Raw genomic sequence first — 17,614 nt, 5'->3', positions numbered from 1 at the left:
CTGCCCCAGAGTACATTAGGATACTACCGGACAACCTTGACTCTTCCTCTCTTGGCTCTGCGAAAGGTTAGCAGACGTGTACCTATATCCACTTGTTTTATTCTTGTTGTAACATGAATAACGTTCATGCGCCAGAATTTCTGTTACTCATTGTGCCTTACCAAAAGCGTCACCTACACTATATAATCGTACTACCAGCTCAAATATCGGATACTGACTTAAGTAAGCAGGCTATTTGGATGTGTAATCAAATTCCATACTTTCTCTTCTTTGTACAAATGTCTTGCAAGTGATTTGAAGCGGCCCCCTTGTAAGTTAACACATTATAAAACTCAAATATTAATTTGCCCTCTAAAGATTTTGAAAAAACAAATGTGATGCTCAGGATCTCCTACTTTAGCTTTGCTAACATCACCCTATAAGTGGAGAGCAACATTACAATATCACTTACTTAGCCTACAAGGGATAATGGGTATGGACTATGCCTGGGATTACTCATCCATAGTATTAGCGCTCCGGATATTGAGACAGGAGAATGCTTTTCACACAATCTGCATCGTTTCCAAGTGTTCAGAGTTCCTTTGGGCATAGATCTTCACACATTACATGGTAACTAGTTTCTATACAAAAACAGTTTCACTGGCACTTGTGTAATCCTGCACAATGATTTAAGTGTGGGGTATTTTGCAAACAATCTTTTATGAACTGCAAAAGAATTGTGTACATGCAGAGTCATGACATTCTTAAAATGCACCTCATATGTTGAGGCATTTAAATATGCCTTGCTTGCAAAATATTGTGGGTCTGCAAATATCCCAGTGAGTGTTTACTGCTACAATCCCTCACTTGTTACAGTGCTCTATCAACTAGTATTAGCGGCTGGCACAGGGGCCGGGGAAGGGTATGGGTGGAAACATCATTCCTTGTAGGTTATGAACGAAGCAACACATTTCAAAGACCAAGTCAAACGCTTTGGTAGTACACTGAAGGTAATGTGTAGCGTGTTTGCTAAAGGATAGGAAATTCTAGTACCCATCTAGACAACAGCACCTTCTTTTTCTTTCTATGCTCAGCTGCTGAGGGCTTTTCAATATAACCATGTGTTCTGTGTGTGCAGTCTCTAGCACCTCCATGCATTTTATGTAACCGATCACAAATACTTAAAAGGCATATACGTGTGATTTTCTTCAACAGGGCTCCATAATACACCTCAGTAAGGCTCTTGTTTAATTTTATCTAGGCTGTGGTGCGGAAGAGTGGGCAAAACTATACACTTTACTATGTGCCCTGTTATTTCACACCCTATGTCAGGGGTACAAGCAGGGCTCTAACCAGATTTTGCTCCCTACTTGGAGTCAAATGATTTTTCAGGGAGTAAAAAAGGAGTTAGCTTTACCAATAGGGATACTTCTTTGTGCTTTTAAAAGATGTTCTTTCCCCATAAATTCCTTTTGAGATTGTGCATTAATATTATTAGAGCTCCTTCCTTCCTATGCCACTGCTCTACTGGTCACTAATTCGAAAACATATCAGTGGAGCTTTGTGGGTTGAAGCAATGATATGTTCATTGTTTCTCGCTTTCGTTACGCAGATTTTCTTTTTTTTAGGGAGTAAAAATGCATGGTGCATAGGTCTCTTAGCTCTAAGGCTGGTGTTATTACTACCCACAGGAGAACGTAATGTGGATAGTAAGCAGAGGCACAGGAATTTTGGATCATCATATTCTAAGGTGGAGTTATTCTGATGCAATTATCATCCTTACACAAATTCTTAGAAGCATGTTCTCCTGGACCTTGTATTACTTCATTAAAGTGGCACTTGAACTCCTTTCTGCATGTTTTTGCCATATTGCTTTTAATGGCCATTAATCCATCCGTAAATGTATTCTGTCTGAGTTTCTTGACAGCCACATCAGTTACGAGAGATATTTGCGAGCCCCAAATGCCATGGACGTCGTTCACAGCAGTAACAGGCTGACGGGCCAGCCTATTCAAGGAGTGTAACCCACCTACCCCAACCCACCATCGAGATCCAACCTACCTAACGATCAATGAACAATAACGCATCAGCCTTGATAAACACCCCTTGGGTCGAAACGCGTGTCGGCTGACCACAAGATTAGCGCATCAAGAATGAAATTCCTTTAAAAAAAAAAAATAAGAATACAAAGAAACATTTCTTTAAGAATAAATATTGTTCGCACAAGCTATCTGGGAGCACAACTAAGAGATATTTGTGTTTTGTAATACAAATGAGTGATTTTCCAAAACATACAGGGCCTCATTAATACTTGGGACGGTATCCCAGCGTAAATCTGTCAGAATACCACCCAAACAAATTACTGTTAACGCCACTTTGTCCGAAGGAATTTCCGCCGGATTGCAACTGGTGGTGGCGGTGTAATTCCCCATTCATATAGAGTCCATATTGAGTCCATTGGACTAAATGTGGCTTTTTGGCGGAATTACCGGAGTGGAAAGTCCACCGATTTCAGCGTTGAGTTGGAGGATTTACCTCCCGGATTTTTCTGGAGGCAAATCTTCCACTCCAGGCCCGAAATCGTAAGTTGGTGTAGTGATAAAGTTGGCGGTAATGGAGTTACCACCAACTTTACCACTTACCACCAAACTTGTATCGAGGCTGACATTTTTCCCTGCGCAGAAGTACGCAGAGGTACTGTGACAGATATTGAAGTCTTGGACTGGTTGATGAGTTTTCTGTTTAATCACATAGTACATATTTTATTTTAGTCTATGTGTTTTGAAAGTGTTTTAAGATTTTTAAAGAATTACAGTGGCTGGGAAGAGGAAATTCCTTTCCAAACTCTCTTCTGCGACGGTAACTCACAAAGTGGCTTAACTCATTGGTCAGTTGGACACATGGAAAATAATGTGCGCACAACAGCCAACCGGTTGCGCACATAGCGAAAAATAATTAGAGGGAACATTGGTCACGAGCCGTAGTATAAAGAAACAATCTTCATCAAAAATGTATGAAAACAGGGTTTTTCTGTTTTTTCAAACTCTGACGGTTTGTCTGGCATTGAAGTCAATATTGAAAACTGTTCCAAAACAAGCAGTCCTTGAACCCAGATGGTTTTCCAACCTGCGATTTCAGCTTGTGATATAGCCTTATAAAGCTGGGCGTATGAGTCGATATGAAAGTTCTATTGGGGCAATATCTTTTGATCTGTATGGGAACCTAATGGGACATTTAGGTGTAAAATATAGATTTATGTGTTAATATATCCATGCTGAACACAATGTGGGCCTAAAACAGTTCGGACGAATAGGCGTTATATGGGCAAATACAGGAACACTGATTCCCAGTTGGGCAACATTATTTTGCAGGCCCTGAAATTGAATCACTTTAATTATTGTATTTTATTTTGCATGCAATTAAGTTAATTGCTCCAACCTTGGAAGTCCCCCAAACGTGTCTACATTTCAAGATAAAATTTGATTCAAAATTGAATTACTTTATTACCTTATTAGAGGAAGTGATATTTTGTAACATGAAGCACGCTATCTACTTGAACATCTCCAGAGGTACTTTAATCAACAGTTATTCGAATAAGGAAGATGTAAGAAGGCAAAACAGCATCATCGGAAGAATATACAAAAATGAATATATCAGTATTTCAAAAGAAACAATATTAAAGAGGCAGTAAAGAGCAATGGTCTCTTGGACATATCTTTGATTGGAATTGTGGTCATGCTTTCAAGCCAACAAATGCATGGGTGTCTAACACATGAACGTCATAGTTTCATGACGGTGAGACTGTTACAGTCATATATAATGTGAATAAGGCACCGTTGGGTGTCTGTCTCCTTACACCCAATAAAGTTCTCAATTTGCTTGCAGTGCTCTTTTTTCTTTTGCACACAAAAACAGCAGACCACTGGTATTACATACACTTGTAACTAACACAGCACAATTGTACACCACTGTTTTATCAATGCAGACATGTCAAAGGTGAACCTTTATTGTTGTATCTTTGCAATCTTGTCCCAGTTCAAATGTAGAGCAAAATCTCACTGCACTGGTATCAATGTTTAATTGCATGAAGATCCTGGGCCTGATTGCCAAAGCCTTTTTCAACGAGATTCCATTGAAATATGCTTTGTGAATCAGGTCCCATATGTTTCGAGAAGACGATCTCTCTAATTGTATAATATCTGTATTGTGGGTTGGCAATCCTTACAGGCATGCTATGTAACTAATGTCAATGATTATTTAGCAATTAAAGTGTCACTTCATAGGGAGATTTATGACTGAGAATACTGTTGAATACTTTGGTCCACACAATAAGCTGTGATAGATGCACATTGTGGTACTTTGTCACCTGCATTTCATTTCCATAACTTCAAGCCCTCTTAAGACTTATACATGTGCAATTCTGGCTTTGAAGGCGATGCCCCATGTGTTTTAAAGCGTCTTTGGGTTACATCCCCAACAGTCTGTGGGGCAGTTGGCAGGACCTGCCATAAGCAAAGACATCACCTACTACCTGATAACAGGTGAAAGTGCTCTGTCCTCAGGTCTGACATCTGTCGAAAGGGGGACACTTGTCTTGGCTGATGCTCTGCCCAGGCCAATCTGTCTGATATTGTACTGCAAAATGTTTACCCATGGGGCAGCTACGTGCTACAGATCTTCCAATACATTATTAACGTGTTTATGTTCCAAAACGTATAATTGTATAGCACCATTTTAATTGCCCGATTATCTGTGTGTTAATATACAAAGCTGTGATGAGGGATTGAGGCTGTGGAACAGGAAGTTGAGACCCTCCTCTTGGATGATTTGCTCCATGGTGGAATGTCTAGTTGAACTGTTACAAATGGTTCTACTGGATCCAGTTGCTGACATATGGCTTTTGGCACATACATTTGATTACTCCAGGGATAGTAATAGGTTACCTTGTTTAAAAACAAAAACAAAAAAAAAAACACTATTCTGGCCAGCCAATTTCCTTTCCTTTGTCTTGCCACCTGCCATGTCATGCTGCATTACATGAATGTTAAGTATAGGATGCATGCCAGTCGGTGGGAGTCCCACCAGGTTGTTGGCACTGCCCATTATAGAAACCCAACGGTATTAGTGCAATGCTTTAGGAGGTGAGAGCCTCAATCTGACACCTCCCACTCACATTTGGTGACTAGTCCCAGATTCCACCCTGATTGTGACGTCAGCATCACAGACCCCGCAGAGCAGGGAGAGCATCCCCTTAATCGTAGAGTGGCTTTTAGCTAGGGAACCCCAAACCCTCCAGCAGTTGCACCCTCCACTAGGGGTGACACCACACCACCACTTACAGACTTCAAATTAGTAAATGGTTGTGATTACATGTTGTAAAGCCACTCAAACTTCTTTTCATTCAACCTGTTAGTTACTGTCTGTCTAGGTGGGTGGGAAGTCTCCCCTAAGGAAGGCCACGTAGTACAATGTTTAAAAAACCCATGTGTCACAACTGGATGCAGTCGGAACCATGTGCAACTGCTCTACTGGAACAACAGCCAGGGTGGTTTCCTTTTCCAAGTATCATTACTTTACCACAGATCTGATTCTCTATCTCCTTCTAAACAAGGGTCAAATTCTCTCTCCTGCCCTCTCACTCTTTCTCTTTTCTGTATCTTTCGGAAATCAGACTGGAGTGCAGAGCACTTTCACTACCTTTTATGAGGTAGCAGGTGATGTCATAGCTGGAGGCAGGGATAGTCAACTTTCACTGGACCTGCTGCCTACCTGTGCCGAGGGAGTTCTTTTTGGGAATGGAAGCCGAGACTCCACCATGGTGAGTAAGATCTTCCATACCTCTATTGCCATGTATGAAAAGATCCATATATTTTCTCTCTGTGAGGTCTGTCTCAACATTGCTAATATCATCATTTTTTGGGGGAAGACCCTGGCCATAGTAACATAATAACCAACAATCTCTCAATATTTGGAATTATGTATGGTGTGTTTGTTTGCAATTATGGTAATGTTGCCATTCCTCCTGTTATACAATAACAATACTTAGGATTATTCAGTCGCCATAATTATGTTCCCTTAACAATACAGGTTCTGACTTCATACAGTTCAGAGAGTGGTGCAAACTAAATTGTGTTTCTAAAATGTACAGCAAACTATTTTACATGAATGTGGCAGAGCATGTTGGGTGACATGTTTCACTTGTGAAGTAAATTTCACTAAGTCTCTCTGAGCTCAGGAATCCTCTTCTAGCATAGGACTCCACAGGCAGAAAGACATTGTTTCGGCAAGTCAAGTAACACATTAGGGCTTGTAAATATGTGTTAAATTTATAATCTCGAAAAAATGTATGATAATGTTTGCTCTTGCATGACTAATGTACTGTATGTTATGTCTGCAATCAAATCAATGATGAAAAGTTGAATTATATATAACCAACTTCTTAAATGTATGCGCCTAGATACCTCTGGGTTTTGCGTGCTATATAAATGTTCAAATAAATAAATAAGTTACATGTTTAATTCTTCCCATTAAATGTGTAGCCTGTGTGACGATATTTGACCTACGTAGTAAAAGCATGATTTTTGTGTGAGGCAGAAACGCCAACGCAAGAGAAAGTGCAAATGTCCACTGTCACGTGGAATACTCCCTTGTACTAGTTAGCTTCGACAGAGAAAAATAAAACCGAAACGCAATTAAACACAACAATCTTAAATTGTTCTTCCTCAGGATGTGTTTGTTTTCTGCTCTTTCTGGATTATTTGGGAATGTTCCTTCCTTTTAGTGTTTGGATGATAGATATATGGCATGTTCTGTGTACTAGCGCCATTTTATTCGAGGTCTGCATTGAGATGCAGCGTGTAAACTCCTGCAAGACGTTGAGCTTGGCCACGGGTGCAGTGTTTCCTAGTCCTCAGCATTTTGGAGAGACAAGATGGACGGCATAGTTCTGCCTGTTCATCATGTCCTGCCTCCTGGGTACCTATTAAAACGCCAAAGTGCGAAGATATTGTACAAAAGGGCAAGAGAGAGGCCATGTGAAGGTGCCAGCCTCGGGGTGCCCAGCATCCTTAGCACTCCTTGTCACTCCAGAGCCCTTTGCCTCCCGGAAATGCGTCTTTGTCAGTTCACGATGAAAGGTACTAAAAAGCAGAAGCGCATATAATGCCCGTCAGTGTAAAAAACGAGCGCCACGGCGACTTTTCCCTGCGATGCTTTCCAGGCTGATCGATGAAGGAAGGTCTCCTGGAAAGTCGAAAGGCAATCCATTAGTAAAAGAACCATTCAGATGTGATGCAAAGCATTTCATGATCACCGCCTAACGGCGCGCATTATCATCAACGCGCTGTATTGACTTTTACTCAGAGATGTAACATTTTGTGCAAGTTAGACAAAGTTGTCCTTCTTTAATCCACTAAACCTATTTTTTGTAATAATGATGAAGAGGTCTTTTAGACATTTTGGATTATTCAACAGGTATCATCACCAATGTTCCCTCTAATTATTTTTCGCTATGTGCGCAACCGGTTGGCTGTTGTGCGCACATTATTTTCCATGTGTCCAACTGACCAATGAGTTAAGCCACTTTGTGAGTTACCGTCGCAGAAGAGAGTTTGGAAAGGAATTTCCTCTTCCCAGCCACTGTAATTCTTTAAAAATCTTAAAACACTTTCAAAACACATAGACTAAAATAAAATATGTACTATGTGATTAAACAGAAAACTCATCAACCAGTCCAAGACTTCAATATCTGTCACAGTACCTCTGCGTACTTCTGCGCAGGGAAAAATGTCAGCCTCGATACAAGTTTGGTGGTAAGTGGTAAAGTTGGTGGTAACTCCATTACCGCCAACTTTATCACTACACCAACTTACGATTTCGGGCCTGGAGTGGAAGATTTGCCTCCAGAAAAATCCGGGAGGTAAATCCTCCAACTCAACGCTGAAATCGGTGGACTTTCCACTCCGGTAATTCCGCCAAAAAGCCACATTTAGTCCAATGGACTCAATATGGACTCTATATGAATGGGGAATTACACCGCCACCACCAGTTGCAATCCGGCGGAAATTCCTTCGGACAAAGTGGCGTTAACAGTAATTTGTTTGGGTGGTATTCTGACAGATTTACGCTGGGATACCGTCCCAAGTATTAATGAGGCCCTGTATGTTTTGGAAAATCACTCATTTGTATTACAAAACACAAATATCTCTTAGTTGTGCTCCCAGATAGCTTGTGCGAACAATATTTATTCTTAAAGAAATGTTTCTTTGTATTCTTATTTTTTTTTTTTAAAGGAATTTCATTCTTGATGCGCTAATCTTGTGGTCAGCCGACACGCGTTTCGACCCAAGGGGTGTTTATCAAGGCTGATGCGTTATTGTTCATTGATCGTTAGGTAGGTTGGATCTCGATGGTGGGTTGGGGTAGGTGGGTTACACTCCTTGAATAGGCTGGCCCGTCAGCCTGTTACTGCTGTGAACGACGTCCATGGCATTTGGGGCTCGCAAATATCTCTCGTAACTGATGTGGCTGTCAAGAAACTCAGACAGAATACATTTACGGATGGATTAATGGCCATTAAAAGCAATATGGCAAAAACATGCAGAAAGGAGTTCAAGTGCCACTTTAATGAAGTAATACAAGGTCCAGGAGAACATGCTTCTAAGAATTTGTGTAAGGATGATAATTGCATCAGAATAACTCCACCTTAGAATATGATGATCCAAAATTCCTGTGCCTCTGCTTACTATCCACATTACGTTCTCCTGTGGGTAGTAATAACACCAGCCTTAGAGCTAAGAGACCTATGCACCATGCATTTTTACTCCCTAAAAAAAAGAAAATCTGCGTAACGAAAGCGAGAAACAATGAACATATCATTGCTTCAACCCACAAAGCTCCACTGATATGTTTTCGAATTAGTGACCAGTAGAGCAGTGGCATAGGAAGGAAGGAGCTCTAATAATATTAATGCACAATCTCAAAAGGAATTTATGGGGAAAGAACATCTTTTAAAAGCACAAAGTATCCCTATTGGTAAAGCTAACTCCTTTTTTACTCCCTGAAAAATCATTTGACTCCAAGTAGGGAGCAAAATCTGGTTAGAGCCCTGCTTGTACCCCTGACATAGGGTGTGAAATAACAGGGCACATAGTAAAGTGTATAGTTTTGCCCACTCTTCCGCACCACAGCCTAGATAAAATTAAACAAGAGCCTTACTGAGGTGTATTATGGAGCCCTGTTGAAGAAAATCACACGTATATGCCTTTTAAGTATTTGTGATCGGTTACATAAAATGCATGGAGGTGCTAGAGACTGCACACACAGAACACATGGTTATATTGAAAAGCCCTCAGCAGCTGAGCATAGAAAGAAAAAGAAGGTGCTGTTGTCTAGATGGGTACTAGAATTTCCTATCCTTTAGCAAACACGCTACACATTACCTTCAGTGTACTACCAAAGCGTTTGACTTGGTCTTTGAAATGTGTTGCTTCGTTCATAACCTACAAGGAATGATGTTTCCACCCATACCCTTCCCCGGCCCCTGTGCCAGCCGCTAATACTAGTTGATAGAGCACTGTAACAAGTGAGGGATTGTAGCAGTAAACACTCACTGGGATATTTGCAGACCCACAATATTTTGCAAGCAAGGCATATTTAAATGCCTCAACATATGAGGTGCATTTTAAGAATGTCATGACTCTGCATGTACACAATTCTTTTGCAGTTCATAAAAGATTGTTTGCAAAATACCCCACACTTAAATCATTGTGCAGGATTACACAAGTGCCAGTGAAACTGTTTTTGTATAGAAACTAGTTACCATGTAATGTGTGAAGATCTATGCCCAAAGGAACTCTGAACACTTGGAAACGATGCAGATTGTGTGAAAAGCATTCTCCTGTCTCAATATCCGGAGCGCTAATACTATGGATGAGTAATCCCAGGCATAGTCCATACCCATTATCCCTTGTAGGCTAAGTAAATGATATTGTAATGTTGCTCTCCACTTATAGGGTGATGTTAGCAAAGCTAAAGTAGGAGATCCTGAGCATCACATTTGTTTTTTCAAAATCTTTAGAGGGCAAATTAATATTTGAGTTTTATAATGTGTTAACTTACAAGGGGGCCGCTTCAAATCACTTGCAAGACATTTGTACAAAGAAGAGAAAGTATGGAATTTGATTACACATCCAAATAGCCTGCTTACTTAAGTCAGTATCCGATATTTGAGCTGGTAGTACGATTATATAGTGTAGGTGACGCTTTTGGTAAGGCACAATGAGTAACAGAAATTCTGGCGCATGAACGTTATTCATGTTACAACAAGAATAAAACAAGTGGATATAGGTACACGTCTGCTAACCTTTCGCAGAGCCAAGAGAGGAAGAGTCAAGGTTGTCCGGTAGTATCCTAATGTACTCTGGGGCAGACGTTAGAGCCACAAGGTAAAAGTGTGGTAGAGTCAGGTTTAGGAGTCATGGGTGGGGAGGGAACATTTTTGGTTAATGTGTGCAGGCACATCTTGGTTAGATTCTTCTGTTCATGGAGCCAGTTCATATTAGTTTGTAACCTCTTGTGTTGTATTTTGCTTTTAGGGATTTAGGTGCATAGTAGCATAATGCAAATTAGCAGAATATCAAAACTAGTTGCTTATTTTAAGAAAAAGAACATTTTAGGTAATTGCTGTGGCTTGTGCCTTATTAAATCCTTTTGAATAGGTGAGAATTGTCTTTGTGCGCTGCTAAAAATCTTCTGAGCGGCACCCAAAAGGAAGTTGGGCAAGCGCACATGCGCACAGCTTAGAGGGAACATTGATCATCACCACTGGGATATCTAAGACAATTACATGAGCAAATAGTTTGAAGGTCAACAAGGTTGTATGGTACGTTGCGGAAAAACTCAATGGGCCTCATTATGACTCGGCCGGTAGCCGTGCCGGTAGAAACGGCACGGCTGCTGCTGGAGTCATTTTATTTCCAGCACCCAGCATTGGGGATTTATCAGGGCATGAAAGACCCTGCGGTCCTGGTAAATCCTCATTGCTGGGAAGCGGAAAAAAATGACTCCCGATTCCCATTTGAGTCCCATTGGACTCAAGGGGAATGGTGAGGACGGTAGCACCGGCACCATTCATGAATGGTGCCGGTGCTACCATCCATGTCTGCGGGCGGTTGCCGTTCCGCCCGTCATGTCCGACCTGGCGGGGCTCATTATAAGTATGCCGGTCCGGTTTAATGAGGCCTAATGTATTGTGAAAGCAAGACTTGTCCGGTAGTTTAATATGCTAACTAATAAAAGGTAGAACAGGAATCAGGACAAGCAGAGAACTATAGAGTACCGCACAAAACTATTGAGGTATTAGGAGTATACGTGAGTAAGGGTTTAAATAAATGAAGATTGACTTGTGCAAAAAGTCACCAAGGAGGATAAAGAGCTTTCATCTCTGAACTGGACAAAGACAATTCAACTCGATAATACAGGCCCTTGTGTCAGGCCTAACAAAGGGTTGTATTTTAAATACTACTGAATTACAGAAAAAGTGTTCCTACTCCCCAAAACACTTGTGAAGGTATCAGTGGCCACATCCTCAACCTCGCCAGATATTAGTCAACTTCCAGAGAGCAAGCAATGGGCTCTTCATGCTAAAGCAGTATGATCTCCAGTCAATTTACAATACAATATACTGCAATACAATCGTAGATCAAGCTCCTGACACGTCCCAAGCTTTTGCTTTCCCTCTGTGATGCTGCAACAATGGGGCGCTAGGTGGGATGGCCCTCAATTGTATGGAATGATTGGATCTTGGTCCTGGAGGGACAGGGGAAGAGGTGGACATAACATACAGGTATCCTATGGCAAGTTTGCAGACGACTTGAAGCACATAGCGGGAAGCATTAAACGATTGAGGAATGGAATGGGGAGCTTCCAACAAAGGAGGTTCGGCAGAAGTCGCTGACAACAAAGGCAAATTATAAGTGGAAAAGCCCTGTGAGGGATTGGTGAGAATGAGGAATGGAGAGTTGTATGGATGGTAAAAGAAATCAGGGGGAAATTGAGTTATAAAAGTACAAAATAAAGGAAAACACTTACATTCACTCTAAATCTGCACATTGATCAATAAAATAACTATTCAAACTATTGATTAACTGAACATTTTTAGATGAATCTTGATGAACCACATGTTAGGAACACTCAGAATGTATGTAAACTTTGACCTTCTGAAGCATTTATTTTTCCTTACAAGGATCCCACCTTCTGCAGGATTACTTAATCGGGGGACACCTTATTCCAGGCAAATTAACAACAATCATCAAATCAAATAAGACCCAATTATCAATTTTTAATTTACGTCCATTTTATAAACCTAGGAAGCCCTGCTCTAAGGGTATTGTCATACAGATATGTCCCTTTCACACTCCGGGACAAGCAGCAGCTGGTTTGAAATAACATTTGATTTTATTTCAAAGATACTATATGGAATTTACAGGTGATCCTCACATGATACTGTTCACAATCCAAGCTCAAGACAATATACTCATGAAAAATACTGTCAACTAAGGCTTGTCTTATCAACTAATATGATAAACACTACAATTGAATTAACATAATCTATTCTGAACAAGCACCCTCTTCAAATCCATGGGCTCATGATTGTTCAGACAAATTCTGACAGATTGGACACACAAAAGATTCAGATTCATCGGAGATCAGTAAACGCATGTGCTATTAAATCTCAATAGAATATAGAATCTATTGATCACTAGCTATTCGGTAGGGGTATTAAACTAAGGCTCACACCATTTGATCTGGGATCCTTCAGAATGCAAAAGAGTGTCAGCACTTAATGTTACATGACAACTATATATTCCAATATACTGACTCAATTTTGATTCTATGCATGCTCTAATGTGTTGGGCTGTTCATATAAATATGTTGTGTTCTATAACTCCATTCTTAGAATACCTGTGGACAGTGAACCAAACTCAGGCTCATTTTAACATTAGCAACACCAGTTTCAGTTATGTGTCAGGGAAATAGGAATCAGTTACCATATTGACAATGACAGTGATACTACATCGGATCTCTGAATTTCCCCTCTCAATCTTAGTGACGCATAGCTACCGGATATCACAGATTGCAGACACAGATCCTCCTCAATAGTCACGCCCAAAATCAGTCCTTAATTTGTGGGGGTGTTTGCCAGGGCTCAGCCCGGCACTTATTTCTGACCCCTGGCACTTATTGTCTCAGACTCAGATTGATTATGAAGTAATGATAGCCTGAGCATCTATCAACCCCAATGAGCAGGTACGAGCTAGTTTAACCGCAATTGTCACAGCACTGTGGGGAGCAGCTGTGGGTGGTGGCAGCAATGGTGGGGAACTATCCAGCCGCAGTGTCACAAGCTTGCTAAACAATATTTGGGCCCTGGCACTTATTTTCTTATAAATTAAGAGCTGACATAAGGTTATATTTTCTTTATTCAAATTCACCAAAGCACATACACTTTGGACTTCATTATTGATGTCAGTGATATACATGTAATCAGGGTTATCCAAATATACCTTTAATTATAAAAGGGATATGGGATTTATTTCTGTTCTATAGAACATAATACAATTGCTCACTGGTGTGTCTATATACATTGGTTCTGTATCTCTGAAATTCAGGTATTCAGGCATGCAAGGACCACCAGCTGGCAACGGGTGAATTTCTTCCTCTTTGGGTACCTGTTCCCATGTTGTTCTCAGTCTGGGTTTTCTGTCCTTCTTTTGCATCCTTTCTGAAATCAATTCTCTTGTTTTAGGCCTTCTATCTAAAATCAATACACCTAGCTCCCGGTTTTAAGTTGATTCTCCACTCTTCCTACTTAAATAAGCCACAAGCGCCACCCTAATGGGACTTGGCTCAAAACTAATTCACATTCGGTAATCTATTACAAAGCTATTGAAACTTTCCCTAATATCCCATAATTAGGTTCTCTGGAAATGTGGGTTTCCGGTGTCTTAAAATCAAAACGTTATATATTCATCAGTTGTTCATAATGGCTTACTAAATACAATTTGTCTAGGATTTTCAGCATTTCAATATGTCAAATATATGGAATTGTGTATTATTTTATAACCTGAGATGAGGTTGCAGTTAGATTAAAATGATATATTTAAAGCATCCTACTCTGTGACAGTGATGTATGAGTTATTTTTTCCCATGCAAGTCTCAGAAGTCGTAGTACTTCATGCATTCAAATATTTTAAAAGCTGCATTGAATGAAGGCACTTTTTTTTTACCATTTAGCTGTATCAGTCCCCCCTGCTGAGTTTTTGCAGCCACATCCCAACATGCATTAAGATTCATTCTGAGATTTTTTGGAGATCCATTATCTTTTCTATCCCTTTCATTTATGGGTTTCTGGTTTAGCAGTTCTCATAATTTTATTCTGCAACTCCTCATTATACTACGCTATTCTATACCTGGAAAAACAGGACCTGGCCCTCCAGTTCACTTTATAAAATGGACACATGTTCTTAAATGTTACTTTGCGAGGTTGAGAGTTCTGCTGTCAGATATAATATGCAGTGTATAGCCAGCCTAGACATTATCTCCAAGAAAATCATCATTGTGGCTAAATGTCTTGGTATTTTTGGTGAGATCAGCACAAGAGATATGAGCTATTATGGCACTCTGGTTTCAGACAGGATTATTCATATCCATTTAATGACAACTTTTCCAAGGCTTAGGAAATCTAGCCCCCAAAAGTCACAACATGTAAAATCTGTATTCTGTCAATCTCGTTTTAAAGAGGTACAAAACCATTCTTCAGGAAACAGGACACTTTAATTAACTGAAATGCATATTAAGTAGCCGGCGCGCTGTAATGAAGATGAAATAAATGCTCAGATTGGTGCGCTTACAAGCCTTACCTGAAGGTGATCCCAGCGCTGTTGCGTGTTCCTCGCAACGGTCCTTATGATGCAGAGGCATCTTTCTTCAAGGGAAAATAGACTACATGTAGTGCTTTCTCCTTTTCCATGGTGTCCAGTTCTTTGTTTACTATGGATGCCACGGAAAGGGAGAACAGACTACGTTTCCCAGTCTGTGGCAGCCAAAAGATCTTCCGGCTGTGAAACACTACGCTTCTCGCAATTGAAAAAAAACACCCGTAGTACCCTGGTCTAATGGCCCCTCGCCGAGCAGGGGGAGGGATTGGCACCACAATTACAGGCCTGAGCGTAATGCCCCACTGGCTCGGGCCTTATTATCTGAATATTATCCCAAAATGCACCAGAGGTTAGGTTTTGCCAGATTCACTACACTACAGGCAACAGAAAAAGCAGGGGTAACATCAAGGTAGATTCATCAAATCAATATAATCTGCCAGAGCTCCAAACCTGAAAAGTGCTTGTGTACCATTCTGGTGGAGCTTTTTTGCATAAACTGCATCCTTATCATCCAATCTGTGGAGACAGTGGACTGTGACAATTTAGTTCATCCAAGCAGATTAGTATGGATAATGTTTACCACAGATTGTGTGTCAAACATAACCACCTTCCAACTTGACACTTCCTACCACGTTTAGCCTGAGAGATAAGCCACTAGCAGTAGAAAGACTAATGAGCAACTACCTCTCATGAAAACAACAGAAATGTAAACCAGAACTCTCACCTATCTTCCATTCTCCCTCAAAGAAGAGTGATCTCCACCAGCCCCCTTAATTCAGGATTCAATAGGCAGTGTAACCCAACTACAATGTGGAAATCTATACCACAGTGCTCACGGAACGAGACATGAACGATACAACAAAAAGCCCTAAGAGTAATTCAGATAGGCACCTTATCCATATCCAAGACCAATACAATACAGCTCATGTTTGTTCAGGGAGGCTGTGCCTTCTTCTTGAATGTCTGGGTGGTGTGCAAGTTGGCCAAACTTTACTTTCACTGAATGCAAGTAGTTTGCAGTGAGTCGCGCTGATAGAGTAAATGGTTCATGTTTTGGAACGTCTGTATCTCCACATAAAATGAGCAGAAAATAGTGTTGTTACAGCCTTATCATAAGTATATATGTGTAATTCATATGCAACTCCTTACATTGTGTACAGCAATATATTGGTTGTGTCTCTAAGCCTATTAATGAGTGGTTTAAGGCACTGGTCGAAAGGCATTGGGAGCAGCGTTGTCTTGTACCTTATTTATGTATTTTGCAATTTGTTTTTTGATAGATAATGTGCCCTTGATGTACAATATAGTGCTGCGATCACTTTTGTTAGTGTGATGTTATTCGGATGTATACCTCATACCACTGTGTTTGGCAAGGTCTGCAAGTGCATGGACTCTAAACTCCCTGCGGAAACAATCTAACTTTCCCTAATCTCGCCTTGTGTTTGTTATTTTAAAAGGAATGGGATTTGTCGTCACACAATCAGGGCTGTTCCTTCATGCTCAGACACTCCACCCCTCGTCCATTTTGTCTGGTTGTATCACCTCCCTACACTGCTCCGTCACTCCTCCCACCTTGCTTCTCCTTCTCTCACAATCATTCGCTCTGATATTACTCACTCCTCTTACTCCTTCTGTCCACCCTCACCAGTTTGGTTCTGCCACTGGTTGGCAGCTTTCAGGATACTGTTGCTGCTTCCACATCACTAAGCAAGAGTGTCCACAGTCCTACAGCATGCTTGTGTCAGCAACGGGGGTGCAGTATCTGCTTCATTTGAATTGTAATATATATGTTTTTTTTAATAAACAAACACACTGAAAAATTCATTGCATCTATTCAAAACATGATTCTTACCATGAAATGAGCCTGCCACTAATTCTCCCCAACAACATCAACATCACAATCATTATTCACATTCGAGGACTCAGTGTTAGTTAATAACATTTTGCAAGGCTATCCCTTATTCATTCAATTATTTTATATAGTTATCTTGATTTTGTATCAGTGCACTTGACAATCAGCTCATCAACTGAAGGAACATCAACTTACACATGTGTAATGTGTTCATGGCAATTGTTTCAGGTGTCAGTTTATCAACTCTGGTCCAATCAATATTTCTTTTTCCTCCATGTGCTGCTGAGGCATATCTATGCTTGGAGATCCCAACCTCAAACCATATTTACTCAGCTGATGTATTTTGAGCATCATGGTAGATCTCCTTTAATGAGCTCTGTACTGACAGACAATGTTTATAAGTAGAGCTTCTGTTTTACCGTAATTATCCTTTTGCTGGAGCACATCCAGCTTTCCTTCACAAAATGCAACCAATAAGTTGTTGGCATATTCCGATAGATGCATTGATATCCTCAAAGTAAAATTACTCATGTGAAGACAGTTATATGACCTGGAAGGTCGTTTTAGCAGCCAGAGATGTTGTCGCTTGAACAAGAAATACAGACCCATGTAAGCCAGGCTTATACAGGAAGGACAGACGTCTCTATGCAGTTAACACCTGCTAATTGTGTGTCAATCGGTAACGAAAACATACACAAACGCATTTGTATCTTCAGATGAAAGCACATGTAGAGATACAAATTATTTAGCAAGAAAATACTATATCTTGGGATAAGTGGCATATATTATTATTATTCACTAGGTGATGTAAAAATGAATTGATATGGCATTGTTAGTATTAGCT

General features: G+C 40.4%; 1 protein-coding gene across 2 annotated transcripts in view; it reads left to right on the top strand.

Moving 5' to 3' along the window:
- LOC138516807 (catenin alpha-2) overlaps window positions 1-17,614 on the top strand; it is a 3,575,147-nt gene that overhangs the window by 3,392,144 nt on the left and 165,389 nt on the right. Inside the window, exon 18 of one of the 2 annotated variants that reach the window (XM_069632215.1) lies at window positions 5,651-5,797. The exons of the other annotated variant lie outside the window; for it this stretch is intronic. Within the exon in view, the coding sequence (XP_069488316.1) occupies window positions 5,651-5,797 (147 nt within the window). The remainder of the gene's footprint in view (window positions 1-5,650; window positions 5,798-17,614) is intronic. 2 annotated transcript variants of the gene reach the window in all.

Source organism: Ambystoma mexicanum, chromosome 6q (genome assembly GCF_040938575.1).
Source record: "Ambystoma mexicanum isolate Mex_15411 chromosome 6q, UKY_AmexF1_1, whole genome shotgun sequence".
Taxonomy (NCBI): Eukaryota; Metazoa; Chordata; class Amphibia; order Caudata; family Ambystomatidae; genus Ambystoma; species Ambystoma mexicanum.
This window is presented reverse-complemented; position numbering and strand designations above follow the sequence as displayed.